This window comes from Phacochoerus africanus, chromosome 8 (genome assembly GCF_016906955.1).
Source record: "Phacochoerus africanus isolate WHEZ1 chromosome 8, ROS_Pafr_v1, whole genome shotgun sequence".
Classification (NCBI taxonomy): Eukaryota; Metazoa; Chordata; class Mammalia; order Artiodactyla; family Suidae; genus Phacochoerus; species Phacochoerus africanus.
In genome coordinates this window covers 158,939,609-158,963,863 of record NC_062551.1, presented here as the reverse complement: position 1 = coordinate 158,963,863, position 24,255 = coordinate 158,939,609, and the positions used below count along the sequence as shown (strand labels likewise).

The window sequence follows — 24,255 nt, the reverse complement described above, 5'->3', positions numbered from 1 at the left end:
TCAAGTTTCATAAACTTTTTTTTTGCCTACTTTGTGCAGCGGCTTGACACGGTCTCAGTTCCCAGACCAGGGCTGCAGCAGTGAAAGCGCCACCAGGAAACTCCCTATAAACTATTTTTATCACAGCTTTATTGAGATGTAATTCACATAGCATTCAGTTCACCCAGTTTTTAATTCCTGTTTTGGCCTCCCTACAGCATATGGAGTTCCTGAGGCAGGAATCAGATCTGAGCCACAGTTGTGACCTCTGTCACAGCTGTGGGAACACCAGATCCTTTAACCCACTGTGCTGGGCCAGGGATTGAACTTGCATCCTGGCACTACAGAGATGCTGTGGGAACTCCTGGTCATTTGTGCTTTTGATGTCATATCTAAGAAATAATTTACTAATTCAAAGTCAGGAAAAATTATACCATTGTTTTCTTCTAAGAGCTTAATAGTTTTAGTTCTTATATTTTGAGTTAATTTTTGTATATAATATGAGGTAGGACCCAATTTTCATCCTTTGCATGTAGATATCCAGTTTTCCCAGCACCATTTGTTGAAAAGCCTATTCTTTCCCATTGAATTTTCTTAATATTCTTGTTGAAGTCAGTTGACCCTTTATGTAAGAGTTTATTTCTGTGGGTTTTCGTTTTGGTTTGGTTTAGTTTGGTTTGGTTTTGGTTTTTGGCCACCCTGTGGCATATGGAGTGCCTGGGTCAGGGATCAGATCCAAGCCACAGTTGTGGCCACTACCACAACTGGAGCAATGCTGGATCCTTTAACCTACTGTGCCAGGCTGGAAAATGAACCTGTGTTCTGGTGCTGCAGAGATGTTGCCAATCCCATTGCACCACAGCAGGAACTCCTGTAAGAGTTTATTTCTGGACTTTCAGTTCCATCTCATTCATCTATATGTCTGTCTTTATGCCAGTACCACACTGTTTTGATTACTGTAGCTTTGTAGTAAATTTTCAAAATGACAAATGTGGTCTTCCTACTTTGTTGTTCTTTTCAGAGATTGTTTCATTTATTCTTGGTCCATTGTATTTCCATATGAACTTTAGGATCAGTTTGTTAATTTCTGCAAAAAAAAGAGGGAAGCTGGGATTTTGATACAGATTGTATTGAATATGTAGATCAACTTGACAATATTAGGCCAAGTTTTCCAATACATGAATGTCTTTATATTTATTTGAAAACAACTGTAGCAATGCCAGATCCTTTAACCCACTGCACTGAGCAAGGATTGAACCCAAACTACTGCAGTCAGTTTAGTTTCTTAATCCACAGTAGGACCTCCCACCTTTTTCTTTTCTGTTTTCTTTTTTCTTTTTTTTTTGCTTTTTAGGGTCGTACCTTTGGCATATAGAAGTTACCAGGCTAAGGGGTAGAATTGGAGTTGCAGCTGCTGGCCTGCACCACAGCCACAGCAACATGGGATCTGAGTTGCCTCTGCGATCTACACCACAGCTCACGGCAACGCAGGATCCTTAACCCACTAAGTGAGGCCAGGGATCGAACCCACACCCTCACGGATACTGGACAGATTTGTTTCCGATGAGCCACGATGGGAACTTCCACCTTTTTCTTTTTTGAGTATAACAGCTAAAGCACATTCTTTTACCCAAATAAATTGACCATATTTGAACTGTTAGGCTTGGATGGGGATTTTGTGGGAGATCAAGTGGAAAGTAAATCGGGGCTAGATTTTGGAACAACTCAGGCATCATTCATCTAACAGCCTAAGAATTTTGTCTTTTGTCTTCAGGCCTATGACGTCCATTGAAGTTCTGAGCAGTAGAGGGTCCTGGGTGGTAATTTAGGAAGATTAATCTGTTGTGCCTCTGAGGTCTCCCTTGACCATCCTTGACTGTTTAGGGTATCTTGCTATATGCTTGTGTCTACCCAATATCTCCTCTGTTACACTGTTTAATAGACTTTCTGCAGATATTCATTTGAGTGTTCTTTTCTCCTGCTTCTTGAGAATAGAGGTCACACTTGTATTCCCACAGTCACACGTTGTGTTCCCACTAAGACAGTATCTAGCACATGGTAGACACCTGAGTAGAAATACTTTCTGAAAATGTAAATGAGTATTGTGTTCTCCACTTTTCTGGAAGCTAAATTGTTGGCTTTGTGTTCCTTTTGTTTCTTCCTGGGCTCCAAGGAGGAGGCATCTCCTTATTCCTTACTTGATATCTGCTTGAATTTCCTGACTACTCACCTTGAGAAGTTCTGCTCAGCGAGACAAGATGGAACACTGTGTCTGCAGGAATCTGGAGTGTTCCCACAGGAGGTGGCTGATCGGTTGCTTCAGACCATGGCTTTTCATGGTAAGAAATAAAATAGACAGGAAACAAAAACTGATGTGCTGTTAATTGGCATTGGATTTTGAAGTGCTGCTGTTGCCATTTGATTATTTTTTTCCGAAATAATAGAAAAGCCTCGTTTCTAATAATAGAAAAGCCTATTTCTCATTCTAAGAAAAGGAATTCATTTATTTTTGCCCATCCTGCCATTTACTGTATGATTTGGAATAAGCATTTTCCTTTTGTAATCTGGGAAAAATCTTTTCGTTCCTTTTTTGTTGTTTTGAGAAGCCATTCTCATGGCAAAAATAACTTCCCTTCCAAAATAGACATCTAGAAGTCTGCTAGTACTTACATTGTCATTTGGCAACAGGAGAGTTAATAAATAATATTGTGGGGAATTCCTGTCATGGCTCAGCAGAAATGAATCTGACTAGTATCCTTGAGGACGCAGGTTCAATTCCTGGCCTTGCTCAGTGGGTTAAGTTTCTGGCCTTGCTGTGAGCTGTGGTGTAGGTGGCCGATGCGGCTTGGATCTAGCATTACTGTCAGTGTGGCGTAGGCTGGCAGCTACAGCTATGATTCAACCCCTAGCCTGGGAACCTCCATATGCTGTGGGTGCAGCCCTAAAAAGACAATAATAATAATAATGATAATAATATAATAATAATAATACTGTGGAAAAACTGGTTTCTACTTTTTAACATTTGAAATGGGAAGTCATAGCTAATTTATTCTGTTTTCAAAAGCAAATTCTGAAAATAAACTGAAAGACTTACCTGTGAAATTGTGGTTATGTATATTGAAAATTTATCTTTGAGTTTTAAGTTGAAAGAGATATTATATTATATCTTTGGAGTGTATAAACTCTTACAAGTAGGAAATACAGTTTGCCCACAACTATAAAATAGAATGAAAATGGGGCAGTAATAATAACTATCATTGATTGATTGTCTGTTGCATGTTATGAGGCCAGGCATTTTATATGCTTTTCTAGAATTTTCTCCAAAACCCATACAGTAGCTATTTTTATCCCATTTATATTCAGATAAGGAAACTAAGGTTCAAAGGAGTAACTTGTTAAGAGTCACCCTGTTAATACGTAGTAGAGTCCTAGTTCAAATGCAGATCTATTTCATTCTCAATCTGTGCTCTTTTCACGGCCCCACAACCTTCCTACACCTACATTAAAGGTATTCCTGCTCCTAAATACCTGATAATAGTATAATTTTGTTGTAACTTTATATATGTGTGTCATGTGTGTGTGTATATAAAACATAAATATATTTACAAGCATTGTTCTATTAAATATTAAATGTAAACATGTACATTTATTATATATATTTAAAGTCCCAGCAAAAGTGCTGTGTGTGTATATATACACACATGCACACATACACATATAATGAATGCAGGTAATGCATTCCAAAGAAGGGTCAGAGAAATAAGGCTGTGACCAAAGGCTGTGACACTGATGGGCTTCGGATTCCCATCTTCACAAGGATCCCTCGTGTCGCTCTCTTACAGCCACATTCATGTTTCTCCTGTGCCTACCTCCGTTTCTATAACCTTATATGTATCCATTGTTATATTTCAGGAATGTTACATCAATGGAACCATTCCATTTATTCCATTATTTCATTGGGATTAGCTTTTTTTTTTTTTTGTCTTTTTGCCTTTTCAAAGGCCGCTTCTGCAGTATATGGAGGTTCCCAGGCTAGGGGTCAAATCGGAGCTGTAGCTGCCAGCCTATGCCACAACCACAGCAACGCCAGATCCGAGCCACATCTGCAGTCTACACCGCAGCTCACGGCAATGCCAGATCGTTAACCCACTGAGCAAGGGCAGGGATCAAACCCGCAACCTCATGGTGCCTAGTCAGATTCCTTAACCACTGAGCCATGATGGGAACTCCAGGATTAGCTCTTTTGACTGGTATAATTCTCTAGAGATTCGTCCAGATTATTGTGTATATTGTCCATTTCTTTTTTTTTCTTTTTTTTTTTTTTTGGCTTTTTAGAGCAGCACCTGCAGCATACGGAGGTTCCCCAACTAGGGGTTGCATTGAAGCTACAGCAGCCTGCAGGCCTACACCTCAGCCATAGCAACGCAGGATCCAAGCCACATCTGTGACCTGCACCACAGCTCATGGCACTGCCGGATCCTTAACCCACTAAGCAAGGCCAGGGTCAAACCCACATCCTCATGGATCCTAATCGAATTCATTACTGCTGAGCCCTGACTGAAACTCCCAGTCCGTTCCTTTTGATTGTTGAGTAGTAGCCCAGGTTATGGAGTCTGTTAGTTTGTATGACCATTCATCCCTGAAGGACATCTGCGTTGTTTGCAGTTTTTAGCTGTTATGAATATAATATCTAATATTATGAATAGGATAGTGGTATAATCATCCATGTATTTCGGTCTGTTTCTTTCCTGTTCTTTCTTTTTTTTTCTTTGCTACATTATGGCATGTGGAAGTTCCCAAGCCAGGGATCCAGTCTTCACCACAAAGCAGTGACAACACTGTGTCCTTAACTGCTAAGCTATTAGGGAACTCCTCCTATTCTTTAGCTTTGGGTAATTTCTATTGTTTCGTCTTTTTTTTTTTTTTTTTGGCTTTTTAGGGCCGCACCTGCAGCATATGGAAGTTCCAAGGTTAGGGGTCAAATTGGAGCTGCAGCAGCCAACCTACACCACAGCTCACAGCAACACTGGATCATTAACCCACTGAGCAAGGCCAGGGATCAAACCCACATCCTTGTGGATACTATTCGGGTTCGTTCCTGCTGAACCACAACAGGAATTCCCTATTGTTTTATCTTTTAGTTCACTGATTCTTTCCTCTGTTCCTTCTATTGCATTCTTGAGCCCAACTATTTTTGTACTTTTCCATTTCAAAATTTCCCATTGGTTCTTCTTTATATATTCTATTTCTTTTCTGAGTTTTTCTGTTTGACATTTATTTCAGGCATGTTTGTAATTGCACACTAAGCATTTTTATGATGGTTCCTTTACAGTCTTCATCAAATAATTTTAACATTTCTGTTATCTTGATGTTGACAACTATAGATTGTCAGTTTGAGATCTCACTGGTCCTTTTTTTCAGTTTGAGATCTCAGTGGTCCTTTGTATGATAAGTGATTTTTTTATTGAAATACGACATTTCAGGTATTATGTTTTGAGACTTTTCTGATGTAGTTTGTGTCTCTGACACCACTGCAGCAGTGGAAGGTAGGGCACTGCCTTGTTACTGCCAGATTCGGGTATATGTTCTGATTTCCAACTTGACTTCTACTGACACCCAAGACTCGGGGCTTCTCATCACTGCTGTGCAGGAGTTACAGTTCTGGTATCCCACTAGGTCTCTGCTGTACCTCCCTAGCTGAGATGGGTGTGAGGACCTCATGTCCCTTCTTCACTTGGCCCCCACTGATGCAATGTTGGGATGAGCTGACCTCGTTACTGTTGGGCAGTGATAAAAGTCTCGACTCTCGGGAGTTCCCGTCATGGTGCAGCAGAGACGGATCCGTCTAGGAACCATGAGGTTGTTGGCTTGATCCCTGGCCTCGCTCAGTGGGTTAAGGATCTGGCGTTGCCGTGAGCTGTGGTGTAGGTCACAGACGCGGCTCGGATCTGACGTTGCTGTGGCTGTGGTGTAGGCTGGCAGCTATAGTTCCAATTGGACCCTAGCCTGGGAACCTTCACATGCTGCAGGTGCTGCCCCAAAAAGCAAAAAAAAGAAAAAAAAGTCTTGACTCTCCACTAGGCTTCCTTGGACACCTCTCCAGCTGGGAAGTGGAGACGCACCTCACTGCCAGATGGACATGAAAGACCAGGCTTCCCACGTGGCATCCACTGACATTACAGAGATGACAATCCTGGCTCCCTATTCAGCCTTCTCTAACGCCGCCCTGTGGGGAGACGGGGGCATCTAGGTCCAGCAAGAGTGAAAGTCTAGGTTCTCCTCATGGCTTTTGCTGGTATGGGTGAGGGTGGGGCCACAGGTTTTTCTGTGGTGTTTGTTTGACTGAAGTGAAGTAGTTACTGTCTAAAAGTTGCCTGCTTGCTAGGCTGCCTCTTTCTGATACTTTGGTAAGAGTGAGCAGATTTTGGAGTTCCCAGTGTGGCACAGTGGATTAAGAATCCAACTGCAGCAGCTCGGGTTACTGTGGAGGCATGGGTTTGATCCCACCGTGGCTTAGAGAATCTGGCATTGCTGCAGCTGTGGAGTAGGTTGTCAGCTGCAGCTTGGATCAATCCCTGGCCCAGGAACTTCCATGTGTCATGGGTGTGGGAATAAAAAAAATAAAAAGTGAGCAGATTTTGATGGGAGGCAGAGCTATTTTTGTCTGTACTTGTTGGTATTTTCTCATTGCCACCTTCTTCAAGCCTGGGATGTATGGTACAAGGAAAAAACCCAGGGATTCCACAATATTCTTTGTGTTCCAACATCCCTAGCCGGTCTGCTTTCCACCACTTCTTTTTTTTTTTTTTTTTTTAGGGCCACACCCATGGTATATGGAGGTTCCCAGGCTAGGGGTAAAATCAGACCTGCAGCTGCCAGCCTATGTCATAGCCATAGCAACTCGGGATCCAAGCCACGTCTGTGGCCTACACCACAGTTCATGGCAACATCTGATCCTTAACCCACTAGAGCAAGGACAGGGATCAAATGCACACCCTCAGTTGCTTGTCGAATTCATTTCCACTGCACCACAACGAAAACTCCCTGCTTTCTCTTTACTTTTCAGAGTCATCTAGTCTCATTTCCCGTCTCTCCCCATTTGCATACTTAAATCTCTGCAACTGCTCCATGTTCTCATTCTTATCTAGGTCTTTCCCTGTGTTCTTTCTCCCCCTTTACCAGGGGAACACCATAGAGTTCTCTCTAGCTGCTTCTTATGTTCAAGAAGTGTATACAACGACTTAGCATTTTCTTTTATTTTTTTAATTTTTAAAATTATAGTTGATTTACACTGTTGTGTCAATTTGTGCTATAAAGTGACCCTGTCATACACACACACACACACGCATTCTTTTTCTCATATTATCTTCCATCATGTTTTATCACAAGAGATGAGTTATAGTTCCCCGTGCTATACAGTAGGAAGAATTACTTGTCATTTTCTGATTATGTGATGGGCTTTCACATCTTTAAGGCTTGGGGTTTTGTTTGTTTGTTTGTTTTAATCGAGGTATAATTAACATATAATGTATTAGTTTCAGGTATACAAATACCTGAAAATATTTGTAAAATATTTGTAAAATAAAGATTTTCCGTATGTATTCTAAGGCTTTATTTACACGTTTTATTCTTCCTTTAATTCCCCTCACCTTCCTTCTCCATCTTTGAACTTTTCCTTCATCTTTGAAGGACTTAATCAAAGATCACCTCTTCCATGGACTCTCTTCCATTTCTCCAGGTGTGGTGGGTCACTTCCTTCTCTTTGCTTCCATTATACTCTGTGCTTGGCTCTGGTGTTCCAGTGGCTAGAACTAGACACGCAGCCCCATCTAAATCCAAGAATGGGCTGGGAAAGGTCATTGCCCATGCATCCGGGAAAGCAAAGAGAACCAGATGTTAGTGAGTTTCAGAAATGTCTCCCACAATCCTGATTTTGACGTGTGCTATTTCTGTGATCGTGAAAGGCCACTTTTTTGAACCCCAGTTTACTCTTCTATAAATCGTAGATAGTCGCACTCGTATCTTACTGAATTATCATGTCTACTAAGTGAAATAGTGTTACATGGGAGTGCTTTGGAGATGTGAAGTCTGCTGGAAGTCATCGCTATCCTTTAACCATTTTTTTTGAAGTTAAAATGCTGCTTATTTTTCCTCCAGGTCTCCTGAATGATGGAACCGTAGGTATTTTTAGGGGCAACCAGATGCGCTTGAAGAGAGCTTGCATTCGCAAAGCCAAGATCTCTGCTGTTGCCTTCCGGAAAGCCTTCTGCCACCACAAGTTAGTGGAACTTGACGCCACGGGTGTGAATGCTGACATCACGATTACAGACATCATCAGCGGGCTTGGCAGTAACAAGTGGATCCAACAGAATCTCCAGTGCCTAGTGCTGAACTCATTAACTCTCTCCCTTGAAGACCCTTATGAGCGGTGCTTTAGCCGGCTTTCCGGCCTCCGAGCATTAAGCATCACCAACGTCCTCTTTTACAATGAAGACCTGGCCGAAGTTGCCTCGTTGCCCAGATTAGAGAGCCTGGATATTTCTAACACCTCTATCACTGACATCACAGCTCTGCTGGCCTGCAAAGACAGACTCAAGTCTCTAACCATGCATCACTTGAAATGTTTAAAAATGACAACTACCCAGATATTGGATGTTGTTCGGGAACTAAAACATCTGAATCATCTTGATATTTCAGATGACAAACAGTTTACATCAGACATAGCCCTTCGATTACTAGAACAGAAGGACATCCTGCCCAACCTCGTCTCCCTGGACGTTTCCGGGAGGAAGCATGTGACAGATAAAGCTGTTGAAGCCTTTATACAACAACGGCCCAGCATGCAGTTTGTAGGTTTGCTGGCCACTGATGCTGGCTACTCTGAATTCCTCACAGGCGAAGGACATTTGAAGGTTAGACTTTAAAAATGTGTTCCTTTATGGAGTTCCCGTCGTGGCGCAGTGGTTAACGAATCCGACTAGGAACCATGAGGTGGCGGGTGCGGTCCCTGCCCTTGCTCAGTGGGTTAACGATCCGGAGTTGCCGTGAGCTGTGGTGTAGGTTGCAGACGCGGCTCGGATCCCGTGTTGCTGTGGCTCTGGTGTAGGCTGGTGGCTACAGCTCCGATTTGACCCCTAGCCTGGGGACCTCCATATGCTGCGGGAGCGGCCCAAGAAATAGCAAAAAAAAAAAAAATTGTGTTCCTTTATCAGGCTGACCAGTGTTTTAGTTGCATAAGACTCCATTAAGATGAATGCGTAATAATATATGGAACACAGTCATGAAACAGGACATTATATAGTGGAAAGACCTTGCTTTAGAGAGTCCTGACTAAAATCCTAGCTTACCTGCTCCGTGGTCCAGAGCAAGCTATGATATAATTTTTTTGAATTTTAATTTCTTTATTTATAAAATAGGTATCATTCCTACCTTATGAAATTCTTCTGATGATTAGTAATTATATACGTAAAATGCAGGTCATGTCATGGGCCCTCCCTCGATAAATGATTGTTCTCATGTATGTTGATAATGTTTAGCTATTTTGAACCACATAAATATATCATTTCTAATGGATCACTTGAAAGAAACTAGGGATGCTCTGTGTTGAATTGAATATCTAATGGGAGAGCAGGTTCTCCAAGGAGATCTCTATTGTAGAAATGGTAAAATTTTCCTTTTCTTAAGGTTTTTCATGCCTAATAGTTTAAATTCTGTTGGACTTGGTACAGTTTGGGATTCAAAGATGAAAAAGATATAGAATCTGCCTCCAAGGAGCCTACCTAATAGGAATACTGATGTTGTGATCACAAATAACTGTGTAGCCAAGATCAGTATAGTTTCTATAAGAGAGTATGAGAAATTTTTTCTAGCTGGAGAATTTGGGGCTTGATAGAGAGAGGATGGTATCTGAATCAGACCTTGAATGCTATAGAATTGTAACAAATTAAGGAAAACTAGTATTTTTCTCAACACATTATATCCTATACATGCTTTATAGTGTATATATTAATATCTATAGATAGGTATTAACTCCATTTTATAGATGAGAGACAGACTCATAGAAATTATGTGATTTACAATTATTAGTTAGAAGCAACATTTGGATCTATATCAATCTAATTGCAGAGCCCAATTTTTTTTTTCCCCCTACTACCTACACCTCTTAAGCAGACGCATCTTTTGATCCTACCTGGGGCAGAGTTAGGAATGGTCTAGAAGTGAGTATTGTGACCAAATGGCAGGTTATCTTTTTTGAGCAAACCATTATTTTATTTATTTATTCTTTAATGTATAATTGATTTACACTGTTAGTTTCTGGTGTACAACAAAATGATTTGGTTTTATATATATATATATAAAAAAACTATAAATAATATATAATATTATATATTATATATAAATATATTTTTATATATTTATATATATATATAGTTTTTCATGTTCTTTTGCCATTATGCTTTATTACAGGATATTGAATGTAGTTCCCTGTGCTATACAGTAGGACCGTATTGTTTATTTTATTTTATTTTATTTTATTTTATTATTATTATTTTTTTGTCTTTTTGTCTTTTTTGTTGTTGTTGTTGTTGCTATTTCTTGGGCCGCTCCCACGGCATATGGAGGTTCCCAGGCTAGGGGTTGAATCGGAGCTGTAGCCACCGGCCCACGCCAGAGCCACAGCAACGCAGGATCCGAGCCGCGTCTGCAACCTACACCACAGCTCACGGCAACGCCGGATCGTCAACCCACTGAGCAAGGGCAGGGACCGAACCCGCAGCCTCATGGTTCCTAGTCGGATTCGTTAACCACTGCGCCACGACGGGAACTCCCTTATTGTTTATTTTATATACAGTAGTTTGTATCTGTTAATCCCAAACTCTTAAAACTCTTAATTTTCTAGTCCTTCCCCTAACCCCTTTCTCCTTTGGTAACCATAAGTATGTCTTCTTTATCTGCGAGTCTGTTTCTGTTTGATAAACAAGTTCATTTGTATCATATTTTAGATTCCACATGTAGGTGATACCATATGGTATTTGTTTTTCTCTGTCTGACTAACTTTACTTAGTGTGATAATCTCTAGTTGCATCCATGTTGCTGCAAATGGCAATATTTCATTCTTTTTTGTGGCTGAGTGGTATTCCATTGTGTATATATACCACATTTTCTTTATCAATTTATCTCTTGATGGACATTTAAGTTGCTTCCATGTCTTGGCTATTGTAAATAATGCTGCAGTGAACACAGGGGTACATGTATCTTTTTGAATTGTAGTTTTATCTCGATATGTGCCCAGGAATGGGATTGCTGGAGCATATGGTAACTCTATTTTTAGTTTTTAAAGGAACTTCCAAACTGTTTTCCTTAGAGGCTGCACCAATTTATATTCCCACCAACAGTGTAGGAGGGTTCCCTTTTTTGAGCAGCCATTATTGATCTCAAAAAGGGAGAAGGGAACGTTAATTATAAACATCTTAAAACTTTTCAGTTCTTAGATTATTTGTAAATTTAGACTTTAAAATATAGAAAGTAGAAAATTAGAGTCACTCTTTTTTATTCATTCAATAAATATTTTATCAAGTGCCTCTGTGCATTATGCAGTGTGATAGACATGGGGATTAGATGATGATGCCAGACAAGCATGATCTTGCCCTCATGGAGCTTGTAACTTCGTGAGGGAGTCATACAGTCAAGTATCATGTGTGTGTGCTTTAAATATACATGTTTATATATCATATATATTAGTATATAATAGACATAATAGACACATGTACACATATACATGTATATGCCCTAAATTGCATAGTGCTAAGAATCTAGGAGATACACATTGCTATATTTGACAATGTTTAAGAGCGAGACTTGGAGGAGTTCCCGTCGTGGCTCAGTGGTTAACGAAGTCAACTAAGAACCATGAGGTTGGGCCTTTGATCCCTGGCCTTGCTCAGTGGATTGGGGATCCGGCATTGCGGCATTGCCGTGAGCTGTGGTGTAGGTTGCAGACGCGGCCGGGATCCCGTGTTGCTGTGGCTGTGGTGTAGGCTGACAGCTGTAGCTCCCATTTGACCCCTAGTTTAGGAACTTCCATATGCCAAGGGTGTGGCCCTAGAAAAGACAAAAAGACAAAAAAAAAAAGAGAGAGAGAGAGAGACTTGGAGTTCCTTTTGTAGTACAGCGGAAACAAATCTGACTAGTGTCCATGAGGTTATGGGTTCGATCCCTGGCCTCGTTCAGTGGGATCCAGCGTTACCGAGAGCTGACATGTAGGTCACAGATGCAGCTGGGATCCTGCGTTGCTGTGGCTGTGGCGTAGCCTGACAGCTGTAGCTCCCATTTGACCCCTAGTTTGGGAACTTCCATATGCCACTGGTGCGGCCCTAAAAAACAAAACAAACAGAGAGACTCTACTTCATTTAAGCCTTCTCTGAGGACTTAATACATGAGTGAAGATCTTATGGATGAGTAGCTTGGTAGAGAAAATTTCAGACAGTGAGAATAACAAATGCAAAAGGTGTCTGGGAGGAAGGAGCAAGGTACATCTGAGGAATCAAAGAAGGCCGAAGGCAGCTACGGCTAGAGCTCCACGATGGGAGTCTCCGAGTGATGAGATAAGGCTGGAGAAGTGGGAGCCAGAGCCAGGTTGGTCTGGATCACGTGAGCCAGGTGAGGGCTGCAACAATGTGAGGAACTTAACAACTTGTTATGGAACAAAATAGATCTCTACAGGGCTCGTTGGTGGAGGAGGCATAAGAATGTGTGTTACTCTTGCAGTGTTACTTAACTGCCTAACAAATGGGTCAGATGGTAAGGAATTGTAAAAATCAAAGGGGAAGCCATGCCTGTATACTGGGAGTTTAGGAAGGATTTCCCAGAAGAGGTAAGCTTGACCTCTGTCCTGAAGGATGAAAGGACTGTGTCCCTAGTAAACGACACGAAATCATCTTCTCAAGGCAAAAGTCGTCTGTTAGTACAATTTCTGCTGATTGCTCTTAACCACCAACACACCCTAGAGTGAATTAGTCTAAGTTTTTTGGTTTTATTTTAAAAATTTTTTTTTATTTTTTTGCTTTTTAGGGTCACACTGGAAGCATATGGAGGTTCCCAGGCTAAGGGTCAAATCGGAGCTACAGCTGCTGGCCTACACCACAGCCACAGCAACGCAGGATCCGAGCAGCATCTGCCACCTACACCACAGCTCACAGCAACGCCAGATCCTTAACCCACTGAGCCAGGCCAGGGATCGGACCCTAATCCTCATGGATTCTAGTCGGGTTCATTAACCACTGAGCCATAAGGGCTCTACGTCATGGTTCCTAGTCGGATTCATTTCCGCTGTGCCATGAAGGGAATTCCTATGCTGAGTTTTTTTTTTTTTTTTTTTGGTCTTTTCTAGGACTGCACCCACAGCATACAGAAATTCCTGGGCTAGGAGTCTAATCGGAGCTGTAGCTGCAGCCCTGTGCCACGGTTCACAGCAGTGCTGGATCCTTAACCCACTGAGTGAGGTTAGGGGTCGAACACACATCGTCACGGACACTAGTTGGGTTTTTAACTTTTTTTTTTTTTTTTTTTTGAAGCCCACACCCACAGCATATGGAAGTTGCCAGGCTAGGGGTCGAATTGGAGCTGTAGCTGCCAGCCTACACCACAGCCACTGCAACAGGGGATCTGAGCTGTATCTGGGATCTGTACCACAGCTCACAGCAACTCTAGATCCCTGGCCCACTGAGCGAGGCTAGGGATCGAACCTCCATCCTCATGGATACTAGCCAGATTCATTTCTGCTGCACCACCACAGGAACTCCTAGCCTAAGTTTTTTTTTTTGCTTTTTTGTTTTTCTAGGCTTTTTAGGGCCTCATCCACGGCATATGGGGGTTACAGGCTAGGGAGAGATTCAGAGCTGTAGCCGCTGGCCTATGCCACAGCCACAGCAACACAGGATCCGAGCCACATCTCCAACCTGCATCACAGCTCACGGCAACGCCAGATCCTTAACCCCCTGATCGAGACCAGGGATGGAGTCCGAAACGTCATGGTTCCTAGTCTGATTCGTTTCTGCTACCCCACGATGGGAACTCCCTAGCCTAAGTTTTTAAATTGAGTCTAGTAGGATATCTGAATTCCACGATGCCTCTGTGAAGAAACAAGTTTGATTTCACTAACAGAACTGTTACTACTTTGAAATCTTGGCTCTAGAAACACCTGCTTCGTTTGCTATCCTCTGGTTTCCACCTCTCTCAACACTGAAGCAGTGATTCTCAACCTTGCCTGTAATAAAAATTACCCAGAGTGTAATTATTTGAGACGGTGGGTGTGACAACTAACCGTATGAATATACAGGTGTCAAACTATCATGTTTTACACACTAAATGTTTATAATGTGTATGTCAGATATATATGTATAATATAAATCTTGATAAAGCTGGAATTTTTCTTTAAAAAAATTATCTAAGGAGCTTGCTCAACTAAATCAGAACCACAGGGAGATGGGACCCAGGCATCGGTATTTTTTAAAGCTCTTTAGCTTTAAAATATGCAGCCAAAGTTGAGAATCATTGTTTTAAAATAATTAAAAAAGGAGTTCCTGCTGTGGCGCGTTTGTGTCTCTGCATCATCAGGATAAAGGTTTGATCCCTGGCCCAGTGCAGTGGGTTAAAGGATCTGGTGTTGCCATTGCTGTGGCATAGGTAGCAACTGTTGCTTGGATTTGATCCCTGGCCTGGGGCAGCCAAAAATAATAATAATTTTTTAAAATAGAAATTATTAGAACTTTGCCTTTTATTCAACTATACACAAGAATTTACCTTTCTTTTGAATTATTCATTTGACTAGTAATTTGAGAACTGAAAAGTAATAGGTCCTCTTAAGGGGAGAGAGCTGAGATTGTTCCATTTTCTTCTTTAGAATTGTCCAGTTTACCAAAGTGGATGAAGAACCACTTTGTCCAAAATCATTGTGCAAAATGATTGTCTTAGTATTGTGATGCTTTATTATTTGATTTATTGAAGTCTAGTTGCTTTACAATGCTTTTTCAGTCTCAGTTGTGCAGCAAAGTGACTCCGTCACACACAGTTCCCTGTGCTGTGCAGTAGGACCCCATTGCCCATCCATTCCAAATGTAACAGTCTGCCTCCGCCAACCCCAAACTCCCCATCCATCCCACTCTCTCTTCCCTCCCCTCTGGCAACCACAAGTCTGCTGTCCATGTCCATGATGTATTTCTGTTTTGTAGATAGGATCATCTGTGCCATATCTTAGATTCCACGTGCTAGTGATATCATGGTATTTTATATCATATTTCTCTGACTTATTTCACTTAGTATGATAATCTCTAGTTGCAACCATGTTGCTACAAATGGCATTATTTCATTCTATTTCATGGCTGAGTGGTATTCCATTGTGTATATATACCACATCTTCTTAATCCGTTCATCTGTCAGTAGACATTCAGATTGTTTCCATGTCTTGGCTACAGTGAATAGTATTGCAATGAACATAGGGGTGCGTGTATGTTTTTGTTTTTTTTTTTTTTTGTCTTTTTGCCTTTTCTAGGGCTGCTCCCACAGCATATGGAAGTTCCCAGGCTAGGGGTCTAATCCGCTGTAGCCACCAGCCCATGCCAGAGCCACAGCCACACCAGATCCGAGCCGCATCTGCGACCTACACCACAGCTCACAGCAACACTGGATCCTTAACCTACTGAGCGAGGACAGGGATCGAACCTGTGTCCTCATGAATACTAGTCATATTTGTTTCTGCTGAGCCACGGCAGGAACTTCACTAAGTGTTTTTTAAAGATGTCTGAGGAGTTCCCATCGTGGCGCAGTGGTTAACGAATCCGACTAGGAACCATAAGGTTGCAGGTTTGATCCCTGGCCTTGCTCAATGGGTTGAGGATCCAGCGTTGCCGTGAGCTGTGGTGTAGGTTGCAGATGCGGCTCGGATCTGGTGTGGCTGTGGCCCTGGCGTAGGCCGGCGGCTACAGCTCCGATTCGACCCCTAGCCTGGGAACTTCCATATGCTGCGGGAGCTGATCTAGAAAAGGCAAAAAGACACACCCAAAAAAGAGTTTATCACTGGCTAGAGAAATGTTGATCACTGAAGAAAACATACAGGCAATGAAATCTGGCGTAGAATGATTTACATTCCAGTAACAAAAGTTCTGTAATTTTGTATTTCATATAAGATGTTATAAAGCTGTTAGAATCAACCAAATATGGATAAATGAATTCTGACAAAAACAATTGTTAAATGCTTTCCCCCTTACATCTTTTTTTATCTCATATGATAGTTCACTTTCTTTCCAAATCTAAGAAAATCTAAGAAAAATTCAGTGACTCAAAAAGAACTGAATACCTGGAAAATTTTTTTTATTCAATAACTGCTTATATATGTGAATATATAGTTAAGACCAAAGTTTATGTGTATATTATACACAGCTTAAAAAGCATTTTGTAAAGAAACATCCCTTGTTATTCCTACAATCTGACAAACGTTCAGTATGGGCATCTTTGTCACTTGGTAGACATCTCTACTGTAGTCTAATTCTTATTAGAACTTTGTAGCATATCCTATCAGTGGCTGAAATGTCAGTCGTGATGCCTCCCTTCTTTTGCTCAAAGCTGCATATTCCCACCTGAATACTACATGTTCATGTAAAACATAGTTACTAACATTTTTTAAGTGTTTTTATGTCACCTTTTGTAATGCTACTGCTAAAAAAGGACAATCTTCTAACTTAGTATTTTATACCTCTGAATAGCAGGATTGTGGGTTTGGTTTGGTTTTGCCTTTCTTAACCTTATTGTAAAGTAAGACAAAGACTGTAAGTAACAAATACGTAACTTATTGAGTGGAAGTCAGGTGTGAGCACCCTTGAAACCATCACTCAGGCCAATAAACAGAGCTTGCCAGCTGCGCTGAAGCTCTTCCCCAGATGTGCCCCATCCTGATCACAGCTCCCTCCCTCCCTCCTTGTAAAGTAATCTCTATCCTGACTTTGATGATAATCATGTCCTTGCTCTTTTCAGTAGTCTATGGCCCAGCAGTTTCTCTTTAGACACTTAGTTAATCTTGCCCATTTTTTTCAAAACGATATGTCATTTGAGTATCTTTTAATTTGTAAAAATTAAATCCCTTTCTTTTCCTTACAATTTGTGTATCGAAGATTCTAGCCCTTTGACTTGTAGAGTTTCCCGCAGTCTGGATTTTTCTTGATTATATGCTTGTGGTGCCTATGTCTCTGGCTGTATTTTCTGCAAATTAGTAGCTGGATTTGCAGACGTAAACTCATCTTTGGTCGCTTTGGCAGGACCCTTAGGTTTTCTGCTCTTTTATTAAGGAAATACATAATATCTGGTTGTTCTTCTTTCTGTGGTTTGTTCTAGCAGCTGTTGACAATCAGCACCTAGTTCCATGAATTTATTGGGGCTCATGGTGATATTCCAGTAATTTCTTTTTTACTTATTAATTGCATTAATTGGATTATTTTTCTAAAGAACCACTTCCCATTATATTCAATTGATTACCTAATGGCATATGAACGACACTTTAAGATAAGTATATGAACCTGTATAAATAGGTAATTCCTAGATAGACTTAATTTTGAACAGAACCTCTTGATGCTGAATGGGAGCATGATAAATCTGGGGAAGTTAATTAATACATTTCTTTGATAAGTATTTATTGAGTGCTTATTCTGAGTCGCACACAGTGCTCCCCGTTGGGTACACCAGTGAATAGGCCACCTGGCAGGAGGGTAACGATAATGGTTATGGAGCTGTTTCAGGGAGACCTGATTTAGATTAGTGGGTCAGAGAAGGCCTCTCTAAAGAAATATCATTTAACTTGAATTGGGAAGGATAAAAAGAAGTTAGGCAGAGAAAGAGAAGATTTCAGTCAGAGAGGATATTGTGTTTAATAGCCTTTTGCTGGGAAAGAGCTTGGCTTATTGAAAGATCCGGGGAAAAAAATGCCAGTGTAGCTATAACATTGTGAATTAGGGGAGAAGTTTACCTTAAGAGGCAGATAGGAACCTAGTCTTGTGTAATAAGACCTTATTAATAGTGTTATGTATCTTGAGATTTATGTTAGGTCCAGTATAGATCATTTTACCCATAGGCTTATAGTAGGGTCTGAGCCTAAGATACATCTTTTTAACATACGTATACCTTCATAGGGTGACTTTTCTGGATGGGTTAGAAACTAATCATTGCCATTTGTTTCAAGCTTTACATAGCTATCCTGGATGCCATCCATGCATGATGTTTGGATAGAGACAGTTAGAGGGTTGAAAAGAATCCTAAAAGCTCATCTTCTGGCTATGTTCAAAGGTGTCTGGAGAAGCCAATGAAACTCAGATTGCAGAAGCCCTGAAGCGGTACAGTGAACGGGCATTCTTTGTCCGGGAAGCTCTGTTTCACCTTTTTAGCCTGACTCATGTGATGGAAAAAACAAAGCCAGAAATTTTGAAGGTAAGAATAAGAAACTGTGTAGACCAACTATAATGGAAAAAATTAAAATCATTAAAAAAAAAAGAGTAAGAAAATATGAGAAATTTGAAATGACCTTCCTAGACAGATGATGGTTTTATAAAGAAAATTTGTGAAAACTTGCATTTGTCTTTGGGTTTTTTTTTTGTTTGGTTGGTTGGTTTTTTGTTTTGGTAATAGGATTAATGAGGTGTGATTTCAGTTATTAGTTGTAAATGAGAAAGAGAGGAGATAGCCGCATAGTGTTAGTGAAGTTTTAGAGTAGTCTCATTTAACCAGTATAAATGTCTTCCAGCTCATATTTAACTATCTAAAACCAGTAATCAGTGTGATATTTTTTCACCAGCTGTGGTATGGAAATATGACTGGAATCAGGACACTGTTTTATATATTAGAGCCTATACGCCCTATATATTGCTTCCATATAGGCGCTTCTTAGAAATGCAGTATTGGGATTTTTACAAGGCACTTTTCCATGCCATTTATGAACCTCTTGTGCTTTTGTAACTAATCCATGTTATTCTCCAATTAAGGTGTTTTAACCAAGACAGCTTTTGAAGGGCAAGAAAGGAAGATTCTTAGTTTGATTGATTGCTTAGGGCATTGTTTGGCAGAACATGGTCCTCTGTCCATCAGAAATCTGGGATGTTGCATATTTTAAAAAGCATATTTGGGGCTTCCCTGGTGGCCTAGAGGTTAAGGATCTGGTGCTTTTATGCTGTGGCTCAGGTTCAATACCTAGCCTGAGAACTTCTGCATGCCATAGGCCCAAACAAAGAAGATTTTTGTTTGTTTGTTTTTTATAGGCAAGAAATAGATTTGTTAAGATAGGAAGCTTGTGAGAGATGCAAGTGGGCAGGCAAGGACGCTCTGCCCGGAGGATTCAGTGGGCTACAGTCTTATAACCCAAGGGGAGGCGGGCGGGAGGTGGGGGTGGGGGGGAGTATGTGTGGAGAAGATGGCCTCTTCCTCTTTGTTTGAGTAGTAGCTCCTCCTTGGTATCCAGCAAGGGCGTATTTGACCCTATAAGGTTAGATTAGAACTGTCATGGTGCTTATTCAAATCAGCAGGAGGGTGGTCCTAAACTCCTGCTCTTGGCAAAGAAGCTTTTAAAAAGCGTATTTGTGAACCTCACTCCAAGAAATTTAGATTCAGTAGGGCTGAGTGGGGTATAGGAAATCTGCATTTTAAAAATCCCCCAAGATCATCCTTATGCACATTCAGTTTAGAAATCAGTGAGTATAGGACTGTGTTATATTTGGTACTTCATTTAGTGGGCACAGCAATCCCAAGAGATGAGTTTTATCTTCTGTTTTACAGATTATGTACCTGAGGGTGTGTGAGGTTAAGTAACAGTAAGTTAGCAGCAGAGCTAAAAGTGACTTAACCTCCTAGGTTTCTTAAATTTTGAGACTTGAGTGTTTGGATAAGAACTAGCAACATTCAAGACCTAGGATGTTATCCTTAACATCTGTCACCTCCTCTGTCGATACCAGAGGATATTGGCACTTGGTATATGCGTTATCTTTTTTTGGTTTTGGTTACTGTGAACCTGAGTAACAAAGTACCAGACCTCTAGTCCCATATGAATTATTAACTCATTCATTCATTCATTCATTCATTCAGAGAATGATGCAGAGAGAAATGTAACTCTTTTAAGGAGTTTTTACTGCAAATGGGAGCAAAGAAAAAAGGTGATAACTGGCTGAGAAAGTATTGAGGGGGGTTGGATGGGAGAAAAAATAGCTTATTGTATTCTGGTATGAATGGTCTAGCACAAATTGTAAAAATGATGTCGAAGCGAGATGGGAGAACAACGGAGGCATTGTCTTTGAGTAGGCAAGAAGGAAAGAATCAAGCATATAAGTAGGGAGGAGTAGCAGAGAGTAGTACCCTTAGAAAGGAACCCAAAAAGATCATTTATGGTAACAGGCAGGAAGTAAAAATCTGAGTTTTTTGGTTTGTTTTTGTTTTGTTTTGTTTTTTGCTTTTTGGGTGGAATTTGCAGCATATGGAAGTTCAAAGGCTAGGTGTTGAATTCGAGCTACAGCTGCTGGCCTGTGCTACAGCAATAGCAGTGCCGGATCCAAGCTGCATCTGTGACCTACATCACAGCCCATGGCAACGCCAGATCCCTGACCCACTGAGTGAGGCCAGGGATTGAACCCGCGTCTTCATGGATACTAGTTGGGTTCGTTTCTGTTGCACCACAAAGTGAACTCCCGAGGACCTGAGTTCTTTCAGGATTGCTTCAGTGGTCTCAGGGTAGTTGGAAGCAAGGTCTTTGTCCAGTAGTGAGCAATGGGGAAGATTTATTGGAGATTCAAGGAGAAGGGAAAGGAGAGAAATAGTTACCTAGGCCAGAGGGAAATGAATTAACTTGAGCAGTGTTCTCAAGGAACTGTATGTTGGGATTTTATTTTATTTTATTTTATTTATTTATTTATTTATTTATTTATTTATTTATTTTATTTCCCCACTCTACAGCAAGGGGATCAAGTTATTTTGGGATTTTAAAGTCAAGTTTGCTACTAGTTTACTCTGTTCAAGTCACTAAGAATTTATTTAGTGCTTGGGTATAACAGGCACTGAACTAGATTTTGCAAAGACAAAGATGTTTTCCCTGAATAGAAAAGATTCATTAGCTTTCAGAAAAATCTCTGGATATGAACAACTTGACCACCTGGGCAGGAACTAAGTATTGGTGAGTAACTGCTATGTCGTAGGCTCTTTGCACATGAAGATATAAAGGATACTTAAGACATCTTAGAAATGATTAAGTATCAACACAGTAATGTTGCTGTATGAAGAGGGCTTGTTATATTTATAAGTTGGTTTAAGAGAACTAATTTTTTTCCAGCTTGTGGTTACTGGGATGAGAAACCACCCTATGAATTTGCCAGTGCAACTTGCTGCAAGCGCCTGTGTATTTAACTTAACCAAGCAGGATCTTGCCGCAGGAATGCCTGTCCGACTCCTGGCTGATGTGACCCATTTGCTACTCAAAGCCATGGAACATTTTCCCAATCACCAGCAGGTATGCATATGGGAATTCCCATTCAAGTAGTCCATTTAGTGTCTCCCACCTATCTTCCACCTCTATATAGTTCATTTTAGTAGACCAAGGCTGGAAATTCAAGGGCCTTTGGAGGCTATGAAGTAATAAACTTGTAGTATGGTTGAGTGCAAGACCGTAGAGAAGTGGAAGACTAAGGAATGCATTCTTTGCCTAAAAGTATTTAAATCCAAACATTGAGGGAAATAATGTAAGCCATGCAAATCTCATCTTGCACCTAGACCTTGAGTTTGTGGTAATTTCAGCAAATAGTTACAGGCATAGAGCTTCTGCTCTGAGCCAGGCACTGGCTCCGTGCTCAAGTACTCAATACTCAAATTCCCTCTGTGGCGTAATGGGATGGGTGGCATCTCTGGAGCCCTGGGATGCAGTTTCGATCCCTGGCCCGGTGCAGTGGGTTGAGGATCCGGTGCCGCAGCTGCAGAGTAGGTCAGCAGCTATGGCTCTGATCTGGTCCCTGACTGAGGAACTCCAAAAACGAAGTACTCAGTATTCAAGTACTGGGATAGGCAAATGAATAAGACATGGATTTTCTATTTCTAGCAGTATAGGTAGACTGCAAAACCTGTCCTATCCTCAGGACAGAAACCAAAAATGCTGCTTGAATTTACTTTTAACTTTTAAAATTTAACAATGAGGTGGTAAGTTAGTAAGAAAAAATACTTAGAGGCCCCGAACCAAATAACAGTGGCAACCCAGATTGGTGAGAGGGTCATCGAAGCCAGCTTGCCTCGTTGAGGGTATTGTCAAACTAGATGAACTTTTGGCTTTGGTTTTCATAGACCCTGGAAACCAGGTAGACGAAAGACAAAGCAGAACTCACCTAAAGTCCACCAGAAGGGAAGGAGATTAACTGGAGTTATCCTATTTATTTCTATAACGAACCTGACTAGTATCCATGAAGACTCAGGTTCAATCCCTGGCCTCTCTCAGTGGGCTAAGGATCCAGCATTGCTGTGAGCTGAGGTATAGGTCGCAGACATGGCTCAGATCTGGTGTTGCTGTAGCTGTGTGTGGTGTAGGCCAACAGCTACGGCTCTGATTCGACCCCTAGCCTAGGAACTTCCGTATGCCACAGGTGTGGCCCTAAAACACACACACACACACATACATACACACACACGACAAAAAATATGTGCAAGTAAACTTATATGGGTCTAGTAGAAGTCAGTCTTTGAACAGTAGGTGGCAGAATAAGGATTGTAAGAAATAAGTGGTATTTTTATAATTTTTTTTTTTTTAATTTAGAGGCTACCCCTGGTTAAAAGATAACAAAGCAGAATTTTATTCAGTGCTTTTTTTTTCTCCCTTTGGTTCTTTAGTTACAGAAGAATTGCCTGCTTTCACTTTGTAGTGACCGGATTCTTCAGGATGTTCCATTTAACAGGCAAGTGATAAGTAGAACTTAAAATGGGGAAAAACGGAATTTTAGAAATAAGTCTTGGGTTATTTCTTGCCAGCTAGAATATTCCTGGTGTACATTTAATCTAGTGGATGGGATTGTGTGTTGCTTTTGCTTTTTGGATGCTAAGTCTACTTTCTCTAATTCAGTGCTTTGACATTCATGACAGCAGATTGGCCCCTGTTATCACGGCCCTTTGCTTAAGAATTTATATTGATTATAGCTTTTATTCTAAAACTGAGGCATATAGAAATTCAGTGTCTTGCACATGCTTTTGTGACTACGAACTGCAAGGCTACAAAGACTCAAATCTTCTAGTTCTAGGTCCAGTGTTCTTTTCTCTGTATCATACCTCTTGTTGTTGTTATTGATATTGAATTATAGAAGAAACTTGAAAACAGAGGTTAGGTGAAGTTATATAGCTGGATTCCAGTAAGTATAAAGGGTTCCCTTACTTTCTAAGATGTGATTTCGGAGCTAAAAAGGTGATTTTTTTTTATTTTTCTATTTTAAAATCTAATTTTTTAGTGATGGTATTTTGAAAAATTTATACCTTGCGATTTAATGAGAAACATATTTATCAAGCAATAATGTTACTGTGATTTACTTCTATTTAGATAGCAGTACGCTGTTATTTGACATGGCTCAAGATTGGGGTGTTCCATTTACTGTTGGAAATAAAAAGTTTGGGTAAAAATAAAATTACATATATGTCATGTAAATTACTAATTTTATTTTATAAATATGTTGAGCATCTGTATTGAGTACATGAAGTCATAGATAGGAAAGACATATTCTACTAAAGAAGATTGTAAACCACCCCAGAAGTTGGCAAGCTTTTTCTACAAGGAGCAGATATTAAATATTTTAGGTGTGTGAGCCATAGGGTCTCTGTTATACCTACTTCACTCTACCATGGTACCTCCAAAGCAGCCATAGACACTTTACAAACAAATACATTCCAATTAAACTTTAGAGAATGGGCAGCTGGGCCCACAGTTATAAAATCACTCAAAGAAGGCTGTAGTTTGCCTACCTCTTATGTAGCCAGTGCACTCTGCTAGAATTGAGTTTCTTTGTGGTCAGACGGTGATTGTTTAATCTTTCCCTGTAGTCCTCAGCATTTAAGTAGTTGTTTAATGGATAGATGGATGAATAAATGAATCTATGAGTATAATTAAATACAGTTTTTCATAGACGAGGATAACAGAATGTACTGGGCCCCCAAACAAGAAGGGCAAAATTCCATCTGCTTGGTAATCATCAAAGATTTCATGCTAATGATGATATTTAAGACAATAAAGATAAC

At 40.6% G+C, this 24,255-nt stretch overlaps 1 protein-coding gene across 3 annotated transcripts in view; it reads left to right on the top strand.

Moving 5' to 3' along the window:
• Window positions 1-24,255, top strand: part of ZYG11B (zyg-11 family member B, cell cycle regulator) — a 68,577-nt gene that overhangs the window by 23,583 nt on the left and 20,739 nt on the right. For 2 of the 3 annotated variants that reach the window (XM_047789083.1, XM_047789085.1), the window contains exons 2-6: window positions 2,153-2,318; window positions 8,137-8,891; window positions 18,310-18,450; window positions 21,329-21,505; window positions 22,867-22,931. In XM_047789083.1, coding sequence (XP_047645039.1) covers window positions 2,153-2,318; window positions 8,137-8,891; window positions 18,310-18,450; window positions 21,329-21,505; window positions 22,867-22,931 — 1,304 coding nt within the window. The remainder of the gene's footprint in view (window positions 1-2,152; window positions 2,319-8,136; window positions 8,892-18,309; window positions 18,451-21,328; window positions 21,506-22,866; window positions 22,932-24,255) is intronic. The other variant, XM_047789084.1, reaches the window with a different exon arrangement.